The sequence below is a fragment of the Protobothrops mucrosquamatus genome, unplaced genomic scaffold (assembly GCF_001527695.2).
Source record: "Protobothrops mucrosquamatus isolate PMUCROS unplaced genomic scaffold, P.Mucros_1.0 scaffold1908, whole genome shotgun sequence".
NCBI classification, from domain to species: domain Eukaryota; kingdom Metazoa; phylum Chordata; class Lepidosauria; order Squamata; family Viperidae; genus Protobothrops; species Protobothrops mucrosquamatus.
Genome location: NW_015388032.1, coordinates 96835 through 121040, shown reverse-complemented (window position 1 = coordinate 121040; position 24206 = coordinate 96835). Strand labels below are relative to the sequence as shown.

The 24206-nt window shown below is 44.5% G+C and overlaps 2 protein-coding genes across 2 annotated transcripts in view; both read left to right on the top strand.

Moving 5' to 3' along the window:
- Window positions 1–14431, top strand: part of BCKDK (branched chain keto acid dehydrogenase kinase) — a 30028-nt gene extending 15597 nt beyond the window's left edge. Inside the window, exons 7-11 of the mRNA XM_029285589.1 lie at window positions 1837–1910; window positions 4317–4445; window positions 7932–8021; window positions 12012–12173; window positions 13452–14431. Of these exons, the coding sequence (XP_029141422.1) occupies window positions 1837–1910; window positions 4317–4445; window positions 7932–8021; window positions 12012–12173; window positions 13452–13596 (600 nt within the window). The 3' untranslated portion in view covers window positions 13597–14431. The remainder of the gene's footprint in view (window positions 1–1836; window positions 1911–4316; window positions 4446–7931; window positions 8022–12011; window positions 12174–13451) is intronic.
- Window positions 14432–23380: 8949 nt separating this feature from the next.
- LOC107294316 (sulfotransferase 1C2-like) overlaps window positions 23381–24206 on the top strand; it is a 15354-nt gene continuing 14528 nt past the window's right edge. Inside the window, exon 1 of the mRNA XM_029285591.1 lies at window positions 23381–23415. Within this exon, the coding sequence (XP_029141424.1) occupies window positions 23381–23415 (35 nt within the window). The remainder of the gene's footprint in view (window positions 23416–24206) is intronic.

Genomic DNA, 24206 nt, shown 5'->3' with positions numbered 1-24206 from the left:
AATGGCCCAGTCACTGTTTTTGTACGTCTTTACTCTTTTTGTCATCCATTGATTCATATCATCTAACAGAATAATTTTGCCTCAAGTTCTTTACTTCTTAAGAATATTACACAATTCCCCCACAATTCAAGTTCAGTTGCTCCATTATCATCAATCTCTGGAGCATAATTTGCTTGTCTCACTAACCTAAATGTTTGTTTTCAGGCCAGCCACAACAACCTAGATAACATCAGCTGTTATGTACTGGCATATAATTTAGCCTTTTCGTTCATAATTACACTTGTATCTTCATGCTCTTTCAGGTATTTCTCAACTTTACAAAATCAGGTCACCTTCATACAGCTCTATTACTTCCTTCCCTTTTTAGTTTCAGAGTCCCACAGCTAGCTAGCTCCCTCCCTCCCTCCATAAGGGGACTGGAAACCTCTTATAAACACATGAAATGGAAAAAATGCAATTATGAATTCTTCTTCTTCTTCTTGTGCCATATCCGTTATCGGACGTTGGCGATCATGTTGGCGATCATGTTTTTATCAGCAGCCGCGTGAAAAAGTGCTGCTGAGTTTTGTCCAAACCAGTCCCTTAGATTTTGAAGCCACGATGTTCTTCTTCTGCCTGGACCTCGTTTGCCTTCCATCTTTCCCTGGAGGATTAAATGGAGTATGCCGTATTTTTCTGGATGCCGCATCACATGTCCGAAATATTCTAATTTTTGTTTTTTAATTGTTTGGATGATTTCCCTTAGCTTTCCCAGGCGGCTTATCACCTCCTCATTTCTGATCTTGTCAACCCAGCTTATACGTAACAGCCGCCTGTAAATCCACATTTCAAACGCTTCTAGTCTCTTCAGGTGGCCTTCTGTCAGAGACCAACTCTCTACTCCACAGAGCAGGATAGAAAAAATATAGCATCTGACAAGCCTGATTTTCAGTCTTAGGCTTATGTCGTGACTGCAGAAGACCTTTTTCATTTTGAAGAATGCTGTTCAGGCTTTTTCTATCCTTGTCTTTACTTCAGCGGTCATGTCCCAGCTTTCATGTAAATTAGAACCGAGGTGCACGATCCTTTCAACTTTTTCTAGTGGTATTCCTTCTGAATTTATTGGTGGTAAATTGACGGGTTGTTTGCTGACGACCATGATCTTGGTTTTTGAGGTGTTTTTTTCAGATATTTCTGTGACTCAGTTATGAATTAAGATTCTGATAATTTTAGAAAAAGAAACCCAGAGAATAGGGGGGGAAAGGTGAGGGGTTTTTTTTCTATATTCTGTGTTTCCACAGAGTAAGAGATACTTTTGTAATTGTATTTATCGTTGCTACAAAGCTGCTTCTTTCTGTTTATTCTTACTGCACTTTTGTTGTTCTTTTTTCTTTCTAGTTTCTGTTTTACATTGGCTTTTATGCTGTCTTTAAAACATTTAATAAAACATTTTTATATATAAAAAAACAAAGCACTATGGGAGGCATAACAAGAGAGCATCTAACAATGCAGTGTTCCCGTGGGCCCAAATTCAGGCAGGTTCCTTGTTAGAACAGACTGATCAAATGTTCCTTCCTCCAGCAATAAAGAGAGTTTTAGATTCCTGAGTGACCAAGGAAGCAGACATTGTCTGGCGGGAGAAATTAGCAACTAGTCCTCAAGGTTTTGCTTTTGACTCCTCCGCCCATAGAACTTGCCTGCCCAGCCCAAAGTTTTTTAGTATTGGCTTTTAGATTTGGGCCTTGGGGTTGAGGGAAGATGGCTTTTAGGTTAAATATTTCATTGGGATGAGTGGTGTTAATTCCGATGTTGAAGCATCATTTTTATTGTTGTTATTATTATTGAATTTTCTTGCAGCCAGACTTTGTCGGAATCATCTGCACCCGCTTGTCGCCAAAGAAAATAATTGAAAAATGGGTAGATTTTGCCAGGTAATTTATTTATTGCTGTTGATCTGGTTTCACCCTGGTTATACAGGTAGACCACACTTGAGCTTAAAATTGATGTCGCTAAGTGAGTCATTTGATCAGAGAGCTTTGCCCCATTTTACGACCTATCTCGCCACAGTTGTTAAGTGAATCCCCGCAGTTGTTACATTAGTAATACAGTTGTTGGTGAATCCGGCTTCCCCATTGATTTCGCTTGTCAGAGGGTCGCAAAAGGGGGTCACGTGTCCCCAGGACACTGCGACCGTCACAAATGCGAGTCAGTTGCCAAGCGTCTTAATTCCGATCACATGATCATGGGGAGGCTAAAAGAGTCATAAGTGGGAAAAACAGTTGTAAGTCACTTTTTTTCCAGGGCTGTTGTAACTTTGAACAGTCATTAAAGGAATGGTTGTAACTTGAGGACCGACCTGTAGTATAATATGCTGCAGTCAATAGCTCCATCTAGTGGCCATACTAGATAGTTCTTTTTTGTTTTGTTTTTTTAGGCTTTGTAGATTATATCCAAATCATGAAGAATCTGTATTGGCATCAAGTAGCAAATGTGAGACTAGGCCAAAAATACTCAGCTGATGCAGAAATAAGAAGAGGGGTCAGACAGGGATGTATTCTGTCTCCACTGTTGTTCAGTATCTACTCTAGTCAATCTTCAACGAGGCACTGGAGAACATCGATGCTGGCATCAAAGTAAACGGTGTTTGGATCAACAACTTAAGATATGCTGACGATACAGTTCTGCTTGCCAGTAAGCATGAAGACCTTCAGCTCCTCATCAACAGAGTCACAGAAATATCTGAAAAATACAGCTTGAAGCTTAACACCTCAAAAACCAAGATCATGATCGTCAGCAAACCACCCATTAATTTACCACCAATAAATTCAGAAGGAATACCGCTAGAAAAAGTTGAAAGGATCACGCATCTCGGTTCTAATCTACATGAAAGCTGGGACATGACCGCTGAAGTAAAGACAAGGATAGAAAAAGCTCAAACAGCATTCTTCAAAATGAAAAAAGGTCTTCTGCAGTCACGACATAAGCCTAAGACTGAAAATCAGGCTTGTCAGATGCTATATTTTTTCTATCCTGCTCTATGGAGTAGAGAGTTGGTCTCTGACAGAAGGCCATCTGAAGAGACTAGAAGCATTTGAAATGTGGATTTACAGGCGGTTGTTAACGTATAAGCTGGGTTGACAGGATCAAAAATGAGGAGGGGATAAGCCGCCTGGGAAAGCCAAGGGAAATCATCAAAACAATTAAAAAACAAAAATTAGAATATTTCGGACATGTGATGCGACACCCAGAAAAATACGGCATTCTCCATTTAATCCTCCAGGGAAAGACTGAAGGCAAATGAGGTCCAGGCAGAAGAAGAACATCGTGGCTTCAAAATCTAAGGGATTGGTTTGGACAAAACTCAGCAGCACTTTTTCGTGCGGCTGCTGATAAAAACAGGATCACCAACTATGATCGCCAGCGTCCGACAACGGATATGGCACAAGAAAAAGAAGATTAGAAGTAGTTCTCAACTTACAACCACTCATTTAGCTACCGTTCTAAGTTACAACGGCCCTGAAAAAAGTGACTTACAACCAGTCCTCACACTTATAACCATGGCAGCGTCCTCATTGTCCCATGATCAAAATTTGGGAGCTTGGCCAAGGGCATATATTTATGATTGTTGGAGCGTCCCGGGATGATGAGATTGCCGCTTGCGATCTTCCCGGTTGGCTTTTGACAATTCTGGAGTCACTGGGGGAAGCCAGATTTGCTTAACAACCTCATGACTCACTTAACAACGGCAGCGATTCATCCGTGCCAAAAAGGTCATAAAAACTGACTCTTAACCATCATCTTGTTAGCAACAGAAATAGTGGCCCAATCGTGGTCGTAAGTTGAGGACTACCTGTAACTGTTAGCTTCCCCCATCCTGTAATTCTTCTGCTAAGTGCAGATCAGTTGGAATCATGCGATAGCATCAAGCATTAAATTAAAAGGCATTTAAACTCAATAGAAGCACAAAATAATCCCATAAAAGAAGTTGAGTTTAATTTAAAAAATCAATTTAAAATTCGAACGTTTGGACGGTGTAATCACTGGATTAAAAGGTGGATCCGATTAAAAGGTGGATCTGATTTGGTTATGACTATAACCTCTTCAGCATATGGGTGAGGATGGTATGGATGCCTGATGATTGACAGAACGCTGCTCCTGTTCCATTAATCAAAGAGAAAAGAATCAGGAGTGAACGCCAAAACTACGGGATTGGTTTAGTCAGCATGCCTGGAACGGTGGAAGCGAATCGGTCTCTTTCTAGTGCAGGCTGTCCCCAGAAACATCACTTAATAAGAAACGTGGCTCTCCATTTTATCCCCGTTCCAATTTTTCCACAGGCGCCTGTGTGAACACAAGTATGGGAATGCGCCTCAGGTGCGGATCAATGGGCACGTGGCGGCTCGCTTCCCTTTCATTCCGATGCCCCTGGATTACATCCTTCCAGAGCTGCTCAAGAACGCAATGCGGTGAGTGCCGGAGCTCTGTTAGTGGGAGGGGGGTTTGGACCTAATTTGGAAGATTTACCTGTATGAGAGGGCAGGAATGTCGAGGATGTAAACAGGCATCTGTCATGGATGGATATCACGAGGGAGAGTAATAATAATAATAATAATAATAATAATAATAATAATAATAATAATGATCATGATGATGGATATCACGAGGGAGAGTAATGATGATGATGATGATGATGATGGATATCACGAGGGAGAGTAATAATAATGATGATAATGGATATGATGATGATGATGATGATGATGATGATGATGATAATAATAATAATAATAATAATAATAATAATAATAATAATAATAGTTGGAAGGGACCTTGGAAGTCATCTAGTCCAACCCCTGCTCAGGCAGGAAACCCTATACCATTTTAGACAAATGGCTGTCCAGTCTCTTCTTAAAAACTTCCAGTGTTGGAGCATTCACAGCTTATGACAATTGGGACTGGAGCTTCTATCACTAAACAATGCAGACATTAAGTGAATCACATCCAAATTAAGAACCTTTATTGCCACAGTCCTTAAGTGAATATAGAATAGAATAGAATAGAATAGAATAGAATAACAGAGTTGGAAGGGACCTTGGAGGTCATCTATTCCAACCCCCTGCTCAGGCAGGAAGCCCTATAACATTTCAGACAAATAGCTGTCCAGTCTCTTCTTAAAAACTTCCAGTGTTGGAGCATTCACCACTTCTGCAGGCAGGTTGTTCCACTGGTTAATTGTTCTAACTGATTAGTTTCCATCCGTTGCTTCTTGTCCTGCCTGTCAGTTGCTTTGGAGAATAGCTTGACTCCCTCTTCTTTGTGGCAGCCCCTGAGATATTGGAACACTGCTATCAGACTTATGACTGATTGTTTAAGGACCTTTCAAAATTACGACAGTCTCGGAAAGCATGTTTCATGGCCCACAAAGCACTTCTGGACATTGTAAAATGTTGCACCATCCCCCCCTTCCCTGTGGATGCATGACTGCATTTGAGGCAGCGGTTTGCATTTACAACCAGCTGCAGGGCCTCACAGTCACGTGACCACGATTTGCAATTATTATTTTTTGGGCCAGGTGTTTGGCCTTTTTTGTTGATTCAGAAGAATGGGTTTGCTTATCAACCATGTGATTCGGATTTACAACCGAATATTTTGCTGCATCAATGTCCTAAAAAGAGTTGAAAAATCACGTCCAGTCCTATGCTTGCCTCGATTAATAATAATAATAATAATAATAATAATAATAATAATAATAATAATAATAATAATAATAATAATAATAATAAAGTTGGAAGGGACCTTGGAGGTCATCTAGTCCAACCCCTGCTCAGGCAGGAAATCTTTGAGGGAGTGAATTGAGTGCTACATCTTTTTTCCTGTTCCCTACAGAAAAAGCCTTAGGTGTTTAAAAGAAAATGAGATCTTTGTGGCCTTGAATGAATATACATTTTGTTTTCCTAAAGGTTCATTGATAGATGAGCTCTTTCTATTTTGCTGAGATTTCTTAGAAGAACTAGTTATAACCTAAGAAAAAAGGAGACAGTTGACTTACAGCAGGGGTCTTCAAACTTGGCCCTTTTATGACTTGTGGACTTCAACTCCCAGAATTCCTCAGCCAGGCACATGTGCCTGGCTGAGGAATTCTGAGAGTTGGAGTCCACAAGTCATAAAAGGGCCAAGTTTGAAGACCCCTGACTTAAAAGAAAGAGCCAATTAGGGGGCTCTATCTTGACTGCAGAACTATCATTGTGGAATTTGAAAAGAGCAATAGAAACTCCAGCATTGGAACACTAAATCATTCAACAGTATAGGTAGTCCTCGACTTACAACCATTCATTTAGTGACCAATCAAAGTTACAACGGCACTGGAAAAAGTGACTTAATGACAGTTTTTACCCTTATGACCATTGCAGCATCCCCGTGGTCACGTGATCAAAATTCAGACACTTGGCAACGGGAATGTATTTATGACGGTTGCAGTGTCCCGGGATCATGTGATCACTTTTTGCAACTTTCTGATAAAGCAGAGTCAATGGGGAAGACAGATTGCACGTCACAATCCTGTTACTAACTTAAGAACTGCAGTGATTCATTTAATAACTGGCAAGAAAGGTCATAAAATGGGGCAAAACTCACTTAACAACTGCCTTGCTTAGCAACAGAAATGTTGGGCTCAAAATTGTTATTGTAAGTCGAGGGCTGCACGTAAAACATTAAAAAGTTGTTAGTTTTTTTCCCCTCAGAAAGTCTGAGCTTCTTGTTTCTATTGACATAATAATAATAATAATAATAATAATAATAATAATAATAATAATAACAACAACAACAACAACTGTGCGATGATCAATAATAATAATAATAACAACAACAACTGTGCGATGATCAATAATAATAATAATAATAATAATAATAATAATAATAATAATAATAATAATAATAATAATAATAATAATAAAGTTGGAAGGGACCTTGGAGGTCATCGAGTCCAACCCCCTGCTCAGGCAGGAAACCCTATACCATTTTGGATAAATGGCTATCCAGTCTCTTCTTGAAAACTTCCAGTGTTGGAGCATTCACCGCTTCTGGAGGCAGGTTGTTCCACTGGTTAATTGTTCTAACTGTCAGGAAGTTTCTCCTTAGTTCTAGGTTGCTTCTCTCCTTGCTTAGTTTCCACCCGTTGCTTCTTGTCCTGCCTTCAGGCGCTTTGGAAAATAGCTTCACTCCCTCTTCTTTGTGGCAGCCCCTGAGATATTGGAACATTGCTATCATGTCCCCCCTCGTCCTTCTCTTCATTAAACTAGACATACCCAATTCCAGCAACCGTTCCTTATATGTTTTACCCTCCAGTCCCCTAATCATCTTTGTTGCTCTTCTCTGTACTCTTTCTAGAGTCTCAGCATCTTTTTTACATCGTGGTGACCAAAACTGGATGCAGTATTCCAAGTGTGGCCTTACCAAGGCATTGTAGAGTGGTATTAATACTTCACGTGATCTTAATAATAATAATAATAATAATAATTTAATTTATATACCGCCCTTCTCCCATAGGACTCAGGGCGGTTCACAGCATATTTAAAAACAGATACTATACACAAATACAAAAATACAAAAACACAAAAATATAAACCCCAATAAAAACCGAATTAAAAACCAAATATTGACGGCTTGATCTATATATTTTCTGGATAGGGATAAAGCACCTTAGAGAAGATCAAGATTGAAAGAGGTGACTTCCCAAGAGAGAAGGGAAGAAAACCAGTAGTAGGAAAAGAAAGAGGTAGAAAAAAAAAAGTCGTCTGTTAGCATACTGCTTTGAAATAATCTAACACATTTTGAGCTTAAATTGCAGGCTTTTTTTTTTAAAGTGAAATTGTTATCTTCGCTTTTTTCAAATCCTTGCCATCAGCTGAAATGCTGTTTTAATGGAATAATAGCTTCTTGGCTTTTGATTCTTTCAGCGCTACTATGGAATCTCACCTGGATACCCCATACAACGTGCCAGACATTATCATCACGATTGCCAACAATGATATTGACCTCATTATAAGGTACGCAGCCTTTGCTGCACTAGTTGCATATCTATGTACTATTAAAATTCTCTTGTCTTGTCTGTGGGAAACTTTAACTGGGCAAAACAGTGCATGGTAGGGCTACAGTTTTTGAACCAAGGCACCTGAAATGGGTTATCGTACAGATTGCATCCAAATCTAGGACCCATGAATCCTGTGGAATTGAAACTTGGCAAATTTTGTAAAACATTTTACCATAAAACATGTAATAATGTCATAAATCATTCCCTGTGGTCAGCTGCTGATGTTTAACTGTGCTTTGTAACATCTCTGAATATCTGCCTGAATATTTAAGAAATTTTCCAGTGTAGACAATGGACTAGAACAGGGGTAGGCAACCTTGGCTCTTTTATGACTCGTGGACTTCAACTCCCAGAATTCCTGAGCCTGCTGTGCTGTGCTGGCTCAGGAATTCTGGGAGTTGAAGTCCACAAGTCATAAAAGAGCCAAGGTTGCCTACCCCTGGACTAGAAGCTCTGTAATTGTTGTAGACATTGAGGAATCTGGTAAGGAAATATCTCTGAAACGATAACCCCAACAGTTCATGGGTTGTCTCTAATCTCTACTAAAGGCTTAAGGTGGCTACTGATGCCTGCAGTCTTGATGGGAACTCCCAGAATTCCCAAGCCAGCATGGTGGCTGAAGAATTCTGGGGAGTTGAAGTCTACAAGTCCTAAAGTTGCCAAAGTTAGACATCTCTGCCTTAGAGACCCGATATAATGATAACTTGTGAACATACCGCATTGAGCCCTACTCTTGAGGTTGACTCACTAGGTGAATATCTCCATGACAGGGAGGAATACGGCAAGTATTTTTATTTATTAGTAATGTTTGTGTCATCTTTCATCTTTCTGTTTATTCTAATGCTCAGAGTGGCTTCTTAGAACAAAAGTTACAGAGCACTTCTCCCCCCCTTTAATTAGATAAATTAAATGGAACAAAGAGAGCAGAAACTAGATGAGCCTTCTTAGTGAGGGCATTCCATAGCCTACAGTAGTGGCCAAAATTGTGGAAACCTTTTGGGAAAAGTGTACAGTAGAAACGCCACCTTTGGTTAAGTTTCCACCAATTTTTCTTCTAATTTCTTTATAACTGTAGCCTTGTTCACTTAATAATGCTATTTTACATCGCTTTCTGGGCAACCAGTCAACTCTTTGCACCATTACTTTAATTTTATTATGTTTTACAAGCTCACTAAATGAAAGAACACAAAAAAACCCCCAACCAATTTGATAGCGATCACATAACACACTGACAAATGTCCTCCTCTCAGCTTCAATACATGGCATCAATATCTGAATCCCACTGTGATCTGATTGGCTCATTGCCAAAACAAGATGACACCTGACTGGCTCTCTAAACATTCATGCTCATTGGCTACAATCAGAGGAAAGAAAGCTACCTGATATCAACCTAAGCAAGTTGTGTTGGTTATTTGGCTATAACGTTTCATAGAAAAGAGTACAGATAATTGAACAAACTTTGTTGCATTACGTTCTTGATTAAATTATCTTTCCATTGATATATAATTTTATGGTACTACTCCCCCCCCAAAAAGTGGTGTTATTAGCCATCAAACCTCAAAAATACACTTTTCCCAAAAGGTTTCCACAATTTTGGCCACTACTGTATAAGCCACCGAAGAAAAGGCCCTATGACTGTGGTTGAGAGACATCTTCAAGAATGTCAAGACAGATTGCCACCAAGGGATGGGGTGCTGCTTCAGAGCCATAAGTGGGTAAATGCAGCTCCTGTGACAACTGGGGAGGTACGAGTCCTCCCAAACCGCAGATCCCACCCCAATTCCCGGCTCCAGCTTTCTGCTCACCAACAGTGCCTCCATTTTGTCTAGATTTCATCTCGGCTTATTTTCTCTCACCCAGCCCACGATTGAGCTGGGCAACTGAAGATACAGATGGTTTCCTTGGAGTTAGATGGTAGGAAGTAGCAGAGCTAGGTATCCACAGCATCCTGATAACATTCGACTCCAAGATCTGAATGACCTCCCACATACTTCTAGAGCAGGGGTGTCAAACTCAATTTCATTGAGGGCTGCATCAGCATTGCGGTTGCCCGGGGGGGGGCAGGTGGGTGTGGCCAGGGTGGGTGCGGCCTGTTGGGTGGGCATGGCCAGCTCTACATCGTTCTTGTCAAGGGTGCCTGTGGGGGCCTGGGCAGGAGTGGGACAGATCTGAGGGTCTCTGGCAGAAGGGGGTGGGACCAGGGCAAGTGCCAAGGCATGGTCCACTGGAGGAGCCTCACCGTTCCTCTCAGGCCATGCAGGGGGGGGCTGGATGGTGGTATGGGCTGCCCGGAGCCCTGGGCAGCAGAGGTCAAACACCCAGCCTGGCCCTCGAGCACCCGCGGCCCCAAGCCCAGCCCCACTTCCCCAAGGGGGTGCCCAGCTGCACTTATCTCCTGCTCAAGGCTGCTGCTGCTGTGCTTGCTCTCCTTAGCCAGGTTGCTCATGATGGGTACGAGGGCAAAGTCAGAGGGAGGCCCATTTCCTCTCCATGGGAGGAGACCCGGCTTTGTATCCAAAGCTCCCTCAGCAATAGGATGGGAGACCCCCAGGATAGTCCAGGAGGAGGGGGCATGGGGATGGTGAAAGGGCAGCAGGGCAGAACTAAGGCAGGACTTCCCTCAGACCCCCCCCTCTCCTTCTTTCCTTCCTTCCTTCCTAAGTACAGAGTGGTGGGAAAATATTTGAGATGAGGGAGGGAGAAAAACAGGCCAGGGCCAAGGCAGCGGGGGCCGGTTCCCTCACTGTTTCCAGGATGGCTTTGCGGGCCACATGAAACCACTTCGCGGGCCACATCCAGCCCCCGGGCCTTGTGTTTGACATGTCTGCTCTGGAGGTTAGCTGAGGAGACAAATAGAATCTCTTTTGGACTTTATAAATCAATACCCCCCCAAAAAATGCATCTTCTGAGCATGTCCCAACAGAAGAGACCAGAATTGCTGCAAATTTCTTCCTAGGCTGAACCCTATCAGACAGCAGTGGCAATAGCACTTAGTTAGACTTATATACCGCTTCACAGTTTGCAGCCCTCTCTAAGCGGTTTACAGAGTCACCATATTGCCCCCCACCCCAACAGTTTGGCTCTTCATTTTACCTACCTCAGAAGGATGGAAAGCTGAGTCCACCTTGAGCCGGTGAGGATCGAACTGCGGGCAGTCAGCAGAATTAGCCTGCAATGCTGCCTTCTAACCACTGCGCCACCACGGATGACCCAGAAGATACCCTGGTGGGTATCAAAAGCTCCTGAGAAACCCAAGAGGACCAGTGGAGTTGCACTCCCTCCATCTGATCTTTGACCAAGAAGGTCTTCTTAGGAAGGCAACCCAGATACTGTAATGTCTACATTATTTCTAATAAACTGTTGAAGACTCCATGACTGTCAATTGTCCGGCTGGCTGTAACTTCATGTATTCTTACTATTTGTTGGAATGAAGTACTTTTCTTTCAAGTTTGGGATAATAATATAGGATTGTTGAAGCTGTTTGAAGGAGGGAAAAAAATAATATTCCCAAATGATTCCCCTTAAACAAAATTGGACTTGTAAGTTTTGAATACTGACAGCAATTTAAAAGAAGTGTTGTAATTTGATTAAAATATAAACGGTCATCTCTTAAAATGTTGAACTTCTGCATTTCACACCTGATTAATAAAACACTTATTTTTTAAAGTGAGCATACAGTATGTGACTGCAGTTTGGCCCACAAGAATTTACTGAAGAATATTAAATATAGACTCTGATTCTGAACAGAGAAGCATTTCTAAAAGTGTGTTTCAATGCACTCTGCCCCAGGATCTTGTCATATGCTGTTCCCAGTTCCATATTTTGGTTGATGTATTCGGTGTTTTCAGTTAAGCTGTAATCTTATGTGCATTTTATGGAGGTCAAACGAAGATATTTGGAATAAAATTACTTTGCTTCTTCTGCATGTCTCTCTTCCTGTTGGCAGGATTTCAGACCGAGGAGCAGGAATCCCTCATGATCACGTTGACAAGGTCAGCGATTACCACTTTACCACGGCTGAAGCGAGCACTCAGGACCCCCGCCTGAACAGCGTCTTTGGGAACATGGTGGAAATGGGGAACAGTGCCCAGTCGGGCCCCATGCACGGGTGAGCACACGGCACAGAAGGGGGGAAGGGAGGTATTTGGGATAATCCAGACGTGGTAGGCCACAAAAAAAAAAGGTTGCAAAATCAGACCTGGTCATGGGGTGACCCGCTTGATGACTGTCACGACGGATGACTCAATTACGGTCGTAACTCAAGGACTATCTGTATAGTCATCGCTCAGTAGTTTGGTTGCATTAGGGGGTGGGTGGGGGGAGGGCTTACCTTTCTTGAAGGAGTGACACCCCCCCCCCATGGAGGCTTCCTCATCTCCTACTGTAATAGGTGGGCACGCAAGTCAATCTGATGCACAATGAGGCTAGTTTGCTGTGAATAAGCCATGTAGGGTTTCTTAGCGCAGGGCTTTTCAACCAGTGGTACGGGTACCACCTGTGGTACATTGGCACCTGGCAGGTGGTACGCGACCCTCCTAGAAAAGTGGTAGCGGGGGAGGGGAATGAGCTGAACCGGTGGCAGCACCGCACAAGCCTGAGTGAGAGATGGCTGGAGCTGCAGGGCTGTCAGGGCTCAGTGGAAGCGCCAGGATCAGTGCCGCTTTCCAGCTGATCAGGGCTGTCAGGGCTCAGTGGAAGTGCCAGGATCGGCACCAGGCTCCAGCTGGAGCTCTGCGCTGATCCTGGTGCTTCTGCTGAGCCCTGAAGAAGCACCAATCAGCTGGAATGTTGCAGCATCTCCAGGGTCTTGTGATTTACATTCAGATGCTTGGCAACTGATTCATATTTATGATGGTCACAGTGTCCCAGGGTCACGAGAAGTGACCAAAACCTGCTGCAACCACCCAGCAGACGGGGGGAATAAAAACCAAACACCCTCCACCCCACCCCCGCTGCCAATCCCCAACAGAAATGCTCACAACAATGAAAACCTCGGACAGGAGGAAGAACGCTGCTGGGCGGGTAGGCAGTTATCTTGCTCGGCTGTAGCTTGGGGGGCACTTTTTTCAGTGCCATTGTAACTTCGAACAGTCACTAAGCGAACTGTTGTAAGTCGAGGACTACCTGTTCTTTATCACTTTTTTTTTCTTTTTTTTTTTTTTTTTGGTCATCAAGTTTTTGACACCTTGCTAGGCGACTGGTGGTACTCGGATGTTGCCATATCCTAAAAGTGGTACAATGGGTGAAAAGGTTGAAAAGCCCTGGTCTTAGAGGTGTCTGTCTCCTCTAAAAACTGGCCCTCCAAGAGAGGACTCTGCTACTGACGGTTCTTGGTAGCTGCAGAGAGTTTGAAACCTTCCATCCCTTTTGATTCCCTCTTCCACAGGTTCGGCTTTGGCTTGCCAACGTCCCGGGCTTACGCTGAATATCTAGGTGGTTCCTTGACCCTCCAGTCGCTCCAGGGCATTGGCACAGATGTCTACCTCCGTCTCAAACACATCGATGGCAAAGAGGAGAGTTTCCGCATTTAGAAAGACCCCTTCCTTGCTTCCGGAGAAAGCTTTTAATACCCCACACACACACCAAACCCACGTTGGCATGGATTCCACCACCATTTTTCTCATCTGGATTCCTAAGCATCTGCTGTGCTCCCCTCACGAGGCACTTTGATCCTTTGGGACACCTAGATGGGGTGAGAAAGGAACAGAGGGCTTCCTCTCCCGCGTGGTTGCTGTTCAGTACACTGCTTCCTGGTGCGTCCTCTAGTCCTGCGTTGGTGCATCTTCGGTGGTCCTCAAGGGGCCTCTTGAACCCAAGTAACCCAAAGCATCACTCTCTCTCTCCCTCCCACGTGGAAGTGCTCAAGGCCACCAACAGCATCCGAGCAAAGCAGTGTTGTTTCTCCATCATCTTCTTGCACACTGCCAACCCCACCTGTGGCCTTGTCCCAACCTTCTCTGGTTGACTTTTGACGTATTTGAAGATGCATGGCGAAAGGAGGTGCCCCCCCTCACGCGTCACGCACGGAGATCCCACTCAACACTTCATCTCTGTGGATGGGCTCTGATGACAGGATGGGGCATCTGAAGAGTCCTCCCTTGCTACCATCTAAGATTTGGAGGCGGGTTTTCTTTTTGGGAATTAGAATCTACCTGTCGGTCGGCAAAGGGACTTTTCATGGTGCACCACAGTGAAAGATGATGGCTTAGGGGGGTGAAAAATACGACGTGGCCCCCTTTTGCAATCCAGGCTACGGATTCCACAAGGTCCTGCCTCTTCCCGAGGCAACGTATTTTATTGGCACCTTTCCTCTCTGCCCTTGATCTTACGGATGTCACTTACCTGACTATTAAATCCAGAATAAGAGTTTGTTGTCTGCTCTTCCCTCTTTCCTCTCCATTACCGGGTGGGGATTCGAAATGAAAAACCGTGATTTCCCGTTACAATACTTAAATTAAAAAAAGTGCACACTCAAACATCCAGCATGTTCATCTTTCCTTGAGGGATACCCGTAGCTATCACTGTACATTTCAGAAACGGAAATCTCTACGGATGTAAAACATGTTTTATTGTTCACGGAGGTGATAAATGAAACTTTCCGGAGGACGCAGCTCGCCTGCAGGACTCATACACATGTATGGTGTGTACTTTTGTAGATCCTGCTATGACATAATTAACCATATTACTATAGGTCAGAGATGGCGAACCTTTTAGAGACCGAGTGCCCAAACTGCAACCCCAAACCCACTTATTTATCGTAAAGTGCCAGGGCTGCATCAGCATTGTGGTGCCCTCGGGAGGGGGCAGGGAGGTGCCTCTGAGTGCCGCCTCTGGCACGCAAAAACTGGGGGCGCAAAAATGGGCCACCGTGCTGCAAGGCGCAAAAACTGCCGCTGCGCACCGTGGGGTGCAGATATGAGGTGCTGCACCACACAAGAACGGCGCAGGGCTAGTGAGTTTCACGCAGGCACTAGCCCCGCCCCATTTGCAGCACGTGCATGCTCGCAGCCCCGTGCGCGCATGCACGCATGTAAAATGCTTCCCCCTCCCTTTTCTTCCAGTCCACCAATCGACTAATGGTTGGTGACCTCTGCTCTACCACCTCTACTCAAGCTTGCTAGTCGGCCGCTTTGCCTTCTTTGTGCTGGGTGGGGCTCCTGTGCACGTGTGCCTGGCTGAGGAATTCTGGGAGTTGAAGTCCACAAGTCATAAAAGGGCCAAGTTTGAAGACCCCTGCTGTAAAGAGTACCGGATACTGCCTGGGGAGATTGCCACGCATCCCAACAAAATGAGATCTACAAGGAGAACAGGGCACAGAAAGTTGGCCAGGGACAGAGCAGAAGGGAGGTGGATCCCCACAAGACATCTCCTTGGAAGTAGAAGATAAAAGAGCCAGTCTGGACTAGCGGTTAAGGCACCAGACTACAAAACAGGAGACTGTGAGTTCAAGTCCTGCTTTAGCCACAAAAGCCAGCTGGGTGGCTCTCTCTCAGTCCAACCCACTTCGCAAGGTTGTTGTTGTGGGGAAAACAGGAGGAAGAAGGGTGTGTTGGATATATTCGCCGCCTTGAGTTATTTGTAAAAATAATAAAGGCAGGGTAGAAATCAACAAAACGGGAGGAGGGCAATTTTGAGCAAACTGTTGAAAAAGCTGGGCAAGGAAGGTGAACACTAATCAGAGTCGAACATAGAGCAAGAAACTAAACCTAAACCATGGTCATTAAGTGTACCCATTTCTGCAATGGGCAGTTTTTGCCAGAAACCAGAAGTCACAAATCGGTGTCACGTAACCATGGGATGCTACAAACAGTTACGAATGTGGGCCAGTTGCCAAGCACCCAAAATGCCCTCACATGATGGCGAGGGTTGAGGCAGTGGTCAAAACTTCAAATTCAACAGTACCTTTTTGGGGTCCACTGTAACTTAGGTTATTAAGCAACCAGTCATAAGTCAATGTGCTGTCCTGCTCACTCACACACCCACATAACCATGGTTTAGTGCAGGGGTAGGCAGCCTTGGCTGTTTTATGACTCGTGGACTTCAACTCCCAGAATTCCTGAGCCAGCATGGCTCAGCTTGGAAACCTCTCCCTTTCTCCTCAGCATGGCTGGCTCAGGAATTCTGGGAGTTGAAGTCCACGAGTCATAAAAGAGCCAAGGTTGCCTACCCCTGGTTTAGTGGGTTTATTAATATTCCCCAGCAATTCCCTTCACCAAAAACCCAGAACTGTCCCAATTACGTCCAGCCACAAGCAGGCCAATGCTAAAATTTCCCAATCAAAATTAACCCACCAGGCAAAAATTAAATCCACAATACAAGAGGGTTCACGAGGCATGAAAAGTCCAGAGTTTACAAAGCACGATCCAAGTCAAGGCACAGTGTCAATCCAAAGCAAGGCAGGAATCACAACAACCAGAAAACACACAGCTAGGAAATGAACACATTGTTCCCAGCATTGCCTCCATCTGTCTGCTGTGCTAAAGTACAAAAATTTTGGCATTTGATAAAACAGTGGCTAGAAGAGATACTAATGCAGAACATCGAGCTAAAACCAGAATTCTTTCGGCTGGGTATCACTAAGGATAGATACAATAAAGGATCCCTATACCTATTACTACATATGCTAACAGCAGCAAGATTAGCCTTTGCACAGAGATGGAAGGATAATGAGACACCCTCGGAAGAAGAGGTGATAAATAAGATTTTATCCTGTGCGGAAATGGATAGGTTGACGTTAGAACTCAAGGATAAGAGTGAAACAGATTATTATGAAATCTGGAACAAATTGTATAATTGGTTGGGGAAAAATAGACGGAAAAACTCTCTGATTCAGCAAAACATATTGAAAATATTAAAATGAAAATTAAGAATATAGATGACGGGACCCACCAGAGAGAATATTTAAGAGAAAAAGAGACATTTGTTTGAATATGTGGATTACGAATTATAGAAATCAATTGTTTACGATCTTTCCTTACAAATGTAAACTAAGCAAACACACTGTTAATCGACTATTATGTGATTTATGTTTTAAAAGCCAATAAAACTTATAAATAAAAAAAAGAGAAGAAGGGCGAGGCTTTCTCCTCACGAGTAATCTGGCTGACCTTCCCTGCTCCTGCCTTTTCTCTGTCCTACGTGTTTCTCGGATCAGATGCGGAAGGCAGTTCCTCTTCCTCATCTCTGACCAGCTGCAGTTGCATGCTTTCCCACCAATTTTTGTTGCTAAGCGAGACAATTGCTAAGCAAATTTTACCCCCATCTTATGATCATTCTTGCCACAGTTAAGTGAATCACTGCAGTTGTTTTTGCCACAAAAACTTGGTTTGTAGACTCCGCTTTTTCAAAAGTCTATTGAGATAATCATTACCATTTCACTGATCAAGCAGTTAAAACAAATGGACTTTGGAATCAGATACCGGCTCCTTTAAGAAGTTGCTTGGATGCTGAAAATGTGATTGGCTCATGCCGACAACAGTCTAATTACTTACACCAAGTTGGGCGGCATTATTTTGTGGAAGCAACACCTGAGCAGGTTCCCATTTCAAGTGATCCTGTCCTGCTTGATTATCACAGAAGGCCAGGTAAGTCCACACCTTCAGCCTTTATTTTAACTGAAGAGGCATGCTTTTGCAGGCCGAACTGAAGAAGCGTCTTGGATGAGAAGTGAAAATGTCTTCAAAGAAAAAAAAACCCAAGAAAGCCTAGTTGCCTTTTGGGGAAAAAAACACCTTCATGACAACCATGAGCTGGATGATAAGAGAATCTCCATAGATGCTGAACTGCACTGCAGAAGAAATTATAGAGTTTTTCTGTGTTGCTTCATAATGGGTTGGGACGATAGTCAGCAAAAGATGAAATAGGCAAGATACAATGAAATCTACTGAGAGGAAGCTTCATAATACCATAAGGGACATGACAGCAGTATTCCAGTATTTGAAGGGCTGCCATAAAGAAGAGGGAGTTGTTATTATGTCTGCGCATGCGTGAGCGATGGCGGTCTCCGTGGGATAGCTCCGAAAATGCGGAGCCCGAAAACGGCCAAAGGGGCTAAAGGGGGAGCGTGGAAAGCTCCCTGAAGGCCCGGAGACTCCCCCCCTTCCCGGTAAGCCCCCCTGGACTGGATACAGGACACATGGGGGTGCGGGGGACGTGGAGCCGACCTGGTTTTTNTGGGGGGTGGGGGGTGGGGGGAGGGCTTACCTTTCTTGAAGGAGTGACACCCCCCCCCCCATGGAGGCTTCCTCATCTCCTACTGTAATAGGTGGGCACGCAAGTCAATCTGATGCACAATGAGGCTAGTTTGCTGTGAATAAGCCATGTAGGGTTTCTTAGAGCAGGGCTTTTCAACCAGTGGTACAGGTACCCCCTGTGGTACATTGGCACCTGGCAGGTGGTACGCGACCATCCTAGAAAAGTGGTAGCGGGGGAGGGGAATGAGCTGAACCGGTGGCAGCACCGCACAAGCCTGAGCGAGAGATGGCTGGAGCTGCAGGGCTGTCAGGGCTCAGTGGAAGCACCAGGATCAGCACCAGGCTCCAGCTGGAGCTCAACGCTGATCCTGGCGCTTCTGCTGAGCCCTGAAGAAGCACCGATCAGCTGGAGCTCGGCGCTGATCCTGGTGCTTCTGCTGAGCCCTGAAGAAGCGCCGATCAGCTGGAATGTTGCAGCATCTCCAGGGTCTTGTGATTTACATTCAGATGCTTGGCAACTGATTCATATTTATGACGGTCACAGTGTCCCAGGGTCATGTGAAGTGACCAAAACCTGCTGCCACCACCCAGCAGACGGGGGGAATAAAAAACTGTTGTAAGTCGAGGACTACCTGTTCTTTATCACTTTTTTTTTTTTTTTTTTTTTGGTCATCAAATTTTTGACACCTTGCTAGGTGACTGGTGGTACTCGGATGTTGCCATATCCTAAAAGTGGTACAGTGGGTAAAATGGTTGAAAAGCCCTGGTCTTAGAGGTGTCTGTCTCCTCTAAAAACTGGCCCTCCAAGAGAGGACTCTGCTACTGACGATTCTTGGTAGCTGCAGAGAGTTTGAAACCTTCCATCCCTTTTGATTCCCTCTTCCACAGGTTCGGCTTTGGCTTGCCAACGTCCCGGGCTTACGCTGAATATCTAGGTGGTTCCTTGACCCTCCAGTCGCTGCAGGGCATTGGCACAGATGTCTACCTCCGTCTCAAACACATCGATGGCAAAGAGGAGAGTTTCCGCATTTAGAAAGACCCCTTCCTTGCTTCCGGAGAAAGCTTTTAATACCCCACACACACCAAACCCACGTTGGCATGGATTCCACCACCGTTTTTCTCATCTGGATTCCTGCTGTGCTCCCCTCACGAGGCACTTTGATCCTTTGGGACACCTAGATGGGGTGAGAAAGGAACAGAGGGCTTCCTCTCCCGCGTGGTTGCTGTTCAGTACACTGCTTCCTGGTGCGTCCTCTAGTCCTGCGTTGGTGCATCTTCGGTGGTCCTCAAGGGGCCTCTTGAACCCAAGTAACCCAAAGCATCTCTCTCTCTCTCCCTCCCACGTGGAAGTGCTCAAGGCCACCAAGAGCATCCGAGCAAAGCAGTGTTGTTTCTCCATCATCTTCTTGCACACTGCCAACCCCACCTGTGGCCTTGTCCCAACCTTCTCTGGTTGACTTTTGACGTATTTGAAGATGCATGGCGAAAGGAGGTGCCCCCCCTCACGCGTCACGCACGGAGATCCCACCACGATGGCCACTCAGCACTTCTTCATCTCTGCGAATGGGCTCTGATGACAGGATGGGGCATCTGAATAGTTCTCCCTTGCTACCATCTAAGATTTGGAAGCGGGTTTTCTTCTTAGGAATCAGAATCTACCTGTCGGTCGGCAAAGAGACTTTTCATGGTGCACCACAGTGAAAGATGATAGCTTGGGGGGGTGTGAAAAATACGACGTGGCCCCCTTTTGCAATCCAGGCTACGGATTCCACAAGGTCCTGCCTCTTCCTGAGGCAACATATTTTATTGGCACCTTTCCTCTCTGCCCTTGATCTTACGGATGTCACTTACCTGACTATTAAATCCAGAATAAGAGTTTGTTGTCTGCTCTTCCCTCTTTCCTCTCCATTACCGGGTGGGGATTCGAAATGAAAAACCGTGATTTCCCGTTACAATACTTAAATAAAAAAAAGTGCACACTCAAACATCCAGCATGTTCATCTTTCCTTGAGGGATACCCGTAGCTATCACTGTGTACATTTCGGAAACGGAAATCTCTACGGATGTAAAACATGTTTTATTGTTCACAGAGGTGAGAAATGAAACTTTCCGGAGGACGCAGCTCGCCTGCAGGACTCATACACACACATGGTGTGTACTTTTGTAGATCCTGCTATGACATAATTAACCATATTACTATAGGTCAGTGATGGCGAACCTTTTAGAGACCGAGTGCCCAAACTGCAACCCCAAACCCACTTATTTATCGCAAAGTGCCAGGGCTGCATCAGCATTGTGGTGCCCTCATGAGGGGGCAGGGAGGTGCCTCTGAGTGCCACCTCTGGCACGCAAAAACTGGGGGCGGAAAAATGGGCCACCGTGCTGCAAGGCACAAAAACTGCCGCCGTGCACTGTGGGGTGCAGATACAAGGTGCTGCACCACACAAGAACGGTGCAGGGCTAGTGAGTTTCACGCAGGCACTAGCCCCGCCCCATTTGCAGCACGTGCATGCTCGCGGCCCCGTGCACACATGCACGCATGTAAAATGCTTCCCCCTCCCTTTTCTTCCAGTCCACCAATCGACAATGGTTGGTGATCTCTGCTCTACCACCTCTACTCAAGCTTGCTAGTCGGCCGCTTTGCCTTCTTTGTGCTGGGTGGGGCTCCTGTGCACGTGTGCCTGGCTGAGGAATTCTGGGAGTTGAAGTCCACAAGTCATAAAAGGGCCAAGTTTGAAGACCCCTGCTGTAAAGAGTACCGGATACTGCCTGGGGAGATTGCCACGCATCCCAACAAAATGAGATCTACAAGGAGAACAGGGCACAGAAAGTTGGCCAGGGACAGAGCAGAAAGGAGGTGGATCCCCACAAGACATCTCCTTGGAAGTAAAAGATAAAAGAGCCAGACTGGACTAGCGGTTAAGGCACCAGACTACAAAACAGGAGACTGTGAGTTCAAGTCCTGCTTTAGCCACAAAAGCCAGCTGGGTGGCTCTCTCTCAGTCCAACCCACTTCGCAAGGTGGTTGTTGTGGGGAAAACAGGAGGAAGAAGGTGTGTTGGATATATTCGCCGCCTTGAGTTATTTGTAAAAATAATAAAGACAGGGTAGAAATCAACAAAACAGGAGGAGGGCAATTTTGAGCAACCGGTTGAAAACGCTGGGCAAGGAAGGTGAACACTAATCAGAGTCGAACATAGAGCAAGAAACTAAACCTAAACCATGGTCATTAAATGTACCCATTTCTGCAATGGGCAGTTTTTGCCAGAAGCCAGAAGTCACAAATTGGTGTCACATAACCATGGGATGCTGCCAACAGTTACAAATGTGGGCCAGTTGCCAAGCACCCAAAATGCCCTCACATGATGGCGAGGGTTGAGGAGGCAGTGGTCAAAACTTCAAATTCAACAGTACCTTTTTTGGGTCCACTGTAACTTAGGCTATTAAGCAACCAGTCATAAGTCAATGTGCTGTCCTGCTCACTCACACACCCACATAACCATGATTTAGTGCAGGGGTAGGCAGCCTTGGCTCTTTTATGACTCGTGGACTTCAACTCCCAGAATTCCTGAGCCAGCATGGCTCAGCTTGGAAACCTCTCCCTTTCTCCTCAGCATGGCTGGCTCAGGAATTCTGGGAGTTGAAGTCCACGAGTCATAAAAGAGCCAAGGTTGCCTACCCCTGGTTTAGTGGGATTATTAATATTCCCCAGCAATTCCCTTCACCAAAAACCCAGAACTGTCCCATTATGTCCAGCCACAAGCAGGCCAATGCTAAAGTTTCCCAATCAAAATAAACCCACCAGGCAAAAATTAAATCCACAATACAAGAGGGTTCACGAGGCATGAAAAGTCGAGAGTTCACAAAGCACGATCCAAGTCAAGGCACGGTGTCAATCCAAAGCAAGGCAGGAATCACAACAACCATAAAACACACAGCTAGGAAATGAACACATTGTTCCCAGCATTGCCTCCATCTGTCTGCTGTGCTAAAGTACAAAAAATTTGGCATTTGATAAAACAGTGGCTAGAAGAGATACTAATGCAGAACATCGAACTAAAACCAGAACTCTTTCGGCTGGGTATCACTAAGGATAGATACAATAAAGGATCCCTATACCTATTACTACATATGCTAACAGCAGCAAGATTAGCCTTTGCACAGAGATGGAAGGATAATGAGACACCTTCGGAAGAAGAGGTGATAAATAAGATTTTATCCTGTGCGGAAATGGATAGGTTGACACTAGAACTCAAGGATAAGAGTGAAACAGAGTATTATGAAATCTGGAACAAATTGTATAATTGGTTGGGGAAAAATAGACGGAAAAACTTTGATTCAGCAAAACATATTGAAAATATTAAAATGAAAACTAAGAATATAGATGACGGGACCCACCAGAGAGAATATTTCAGAGAAAAAGAGACATTTCTTTGAATATGTGGATTACAAATTATAGAAATCAATTGTTTACGATCTTGCCTTACAAATGTAAACTAAGCAAACACACTGTTAATCGACTATTATGTGATTTCTGTTTTAAAAGCCAATAAAACTTATAAATAAAAAAAAGAGAAGAAGGGCGAGGCTTTCTCCTCATGAGTAATCTGGCTGGCCTTCCCTGCTCCTGCCTTTTCTCTGTCCTACTTGTTTCTCGGATCAGATGCGGAAGGCAGTTCCTCTTCCTTATCTCTGACCAGCTGCAGTTGCATGCTTTCCCACCAATTTTTGTTGCTAAGCGAGACAAATTTTACCCCCATCTTATGACCGTTCTTGCCACAGTTAAGTGAATCACTGCAGTTGTTTTTGCCACAAAAACTTGGTTTGTAGACTCCGCTTTTTCAAAAGTCTATTGAGATAATCATTACCATTTCACAGATCAAGCAGTTAAAACAAATGGACTTTGGAATCAGATACCGGCTCCTTTAAGAAGTTGCTTGGATGCTGAAAATGTGATTGGCTCATGCCGACAACAGTCTAATTACTTACACCAAGTTGGGCGGCATTATTTTGTGGAAGCAACACCTGAGCAGGTTCCCATTTCAAGTGATCCTGTCCTGCTTGATTATCACAGAAGGCCAGGTAAGTCCACACCTTCAGCCTTTATTTTAACTGAAGAGGCATGATTTTGCAGGCCGAACTGAAGAAGCGTCTTGGGTGAGAAGTGAAAATGTCTTCAAAGAAAAAAAAAACCAAGAAAGCCTAGTTGCCTTTTGGGAACAACCTTCATGACAACCATGAGCTGGATGATAAGAGAATCTCCATAGATGCTGAACTGCACTGCGGAAGAAATTATAGAGTTTTTCTGTGTTGCTTCATAATGGGTTGGGACGATAGTCAGCAAAAGATGAAATAGGCAAGATACAATGAAATCTACTGAGAGGAAGCTTCATAATACCATAAGGGACATGACAGCAGTATTCCAGTATTTGAAGGGCTGCCATAAAGAAGAGGGAGTCAACTTATTTTCCCAAGCACCAGAAGGCAAGACAAGAAACAATGGTTGGAAATTGACTAAAGAGAGAAGCAACTTGGAATGAAGGAGAAACTTCCTAACTGTGAGAACAATTAAGCAGTGGAACGGCTTGCCTTCAGCACTTGTGGGTGCTTCATCACTGGAGGTTTTTAAGAAGAGACTGGACAACCACCTATCTGAAATGGTATAGGGCAGGGGTAGGCAACCTTGGCTCTTTTATGACTCGTGGACTTCAACTCCCAGAATTCCTGAGCCAGCCAGTTGAAGTCCACGAGTCATAAAAGAGCCAAGGTTGCCTACCCCTGGTATAGGGTCTCCTGCTTGAGCAGAGGGTTGGACTGTCACTAGAAGACCTCCAAGGTTGCTTCCAGGTCTATTTTTATTGATATTCAACTATAATCTATAACCACTGTGGCCAAAGGCATACCAGGTTGATAAAACTGAGTGTACATTGAGGAAGCAAGTACAGTAC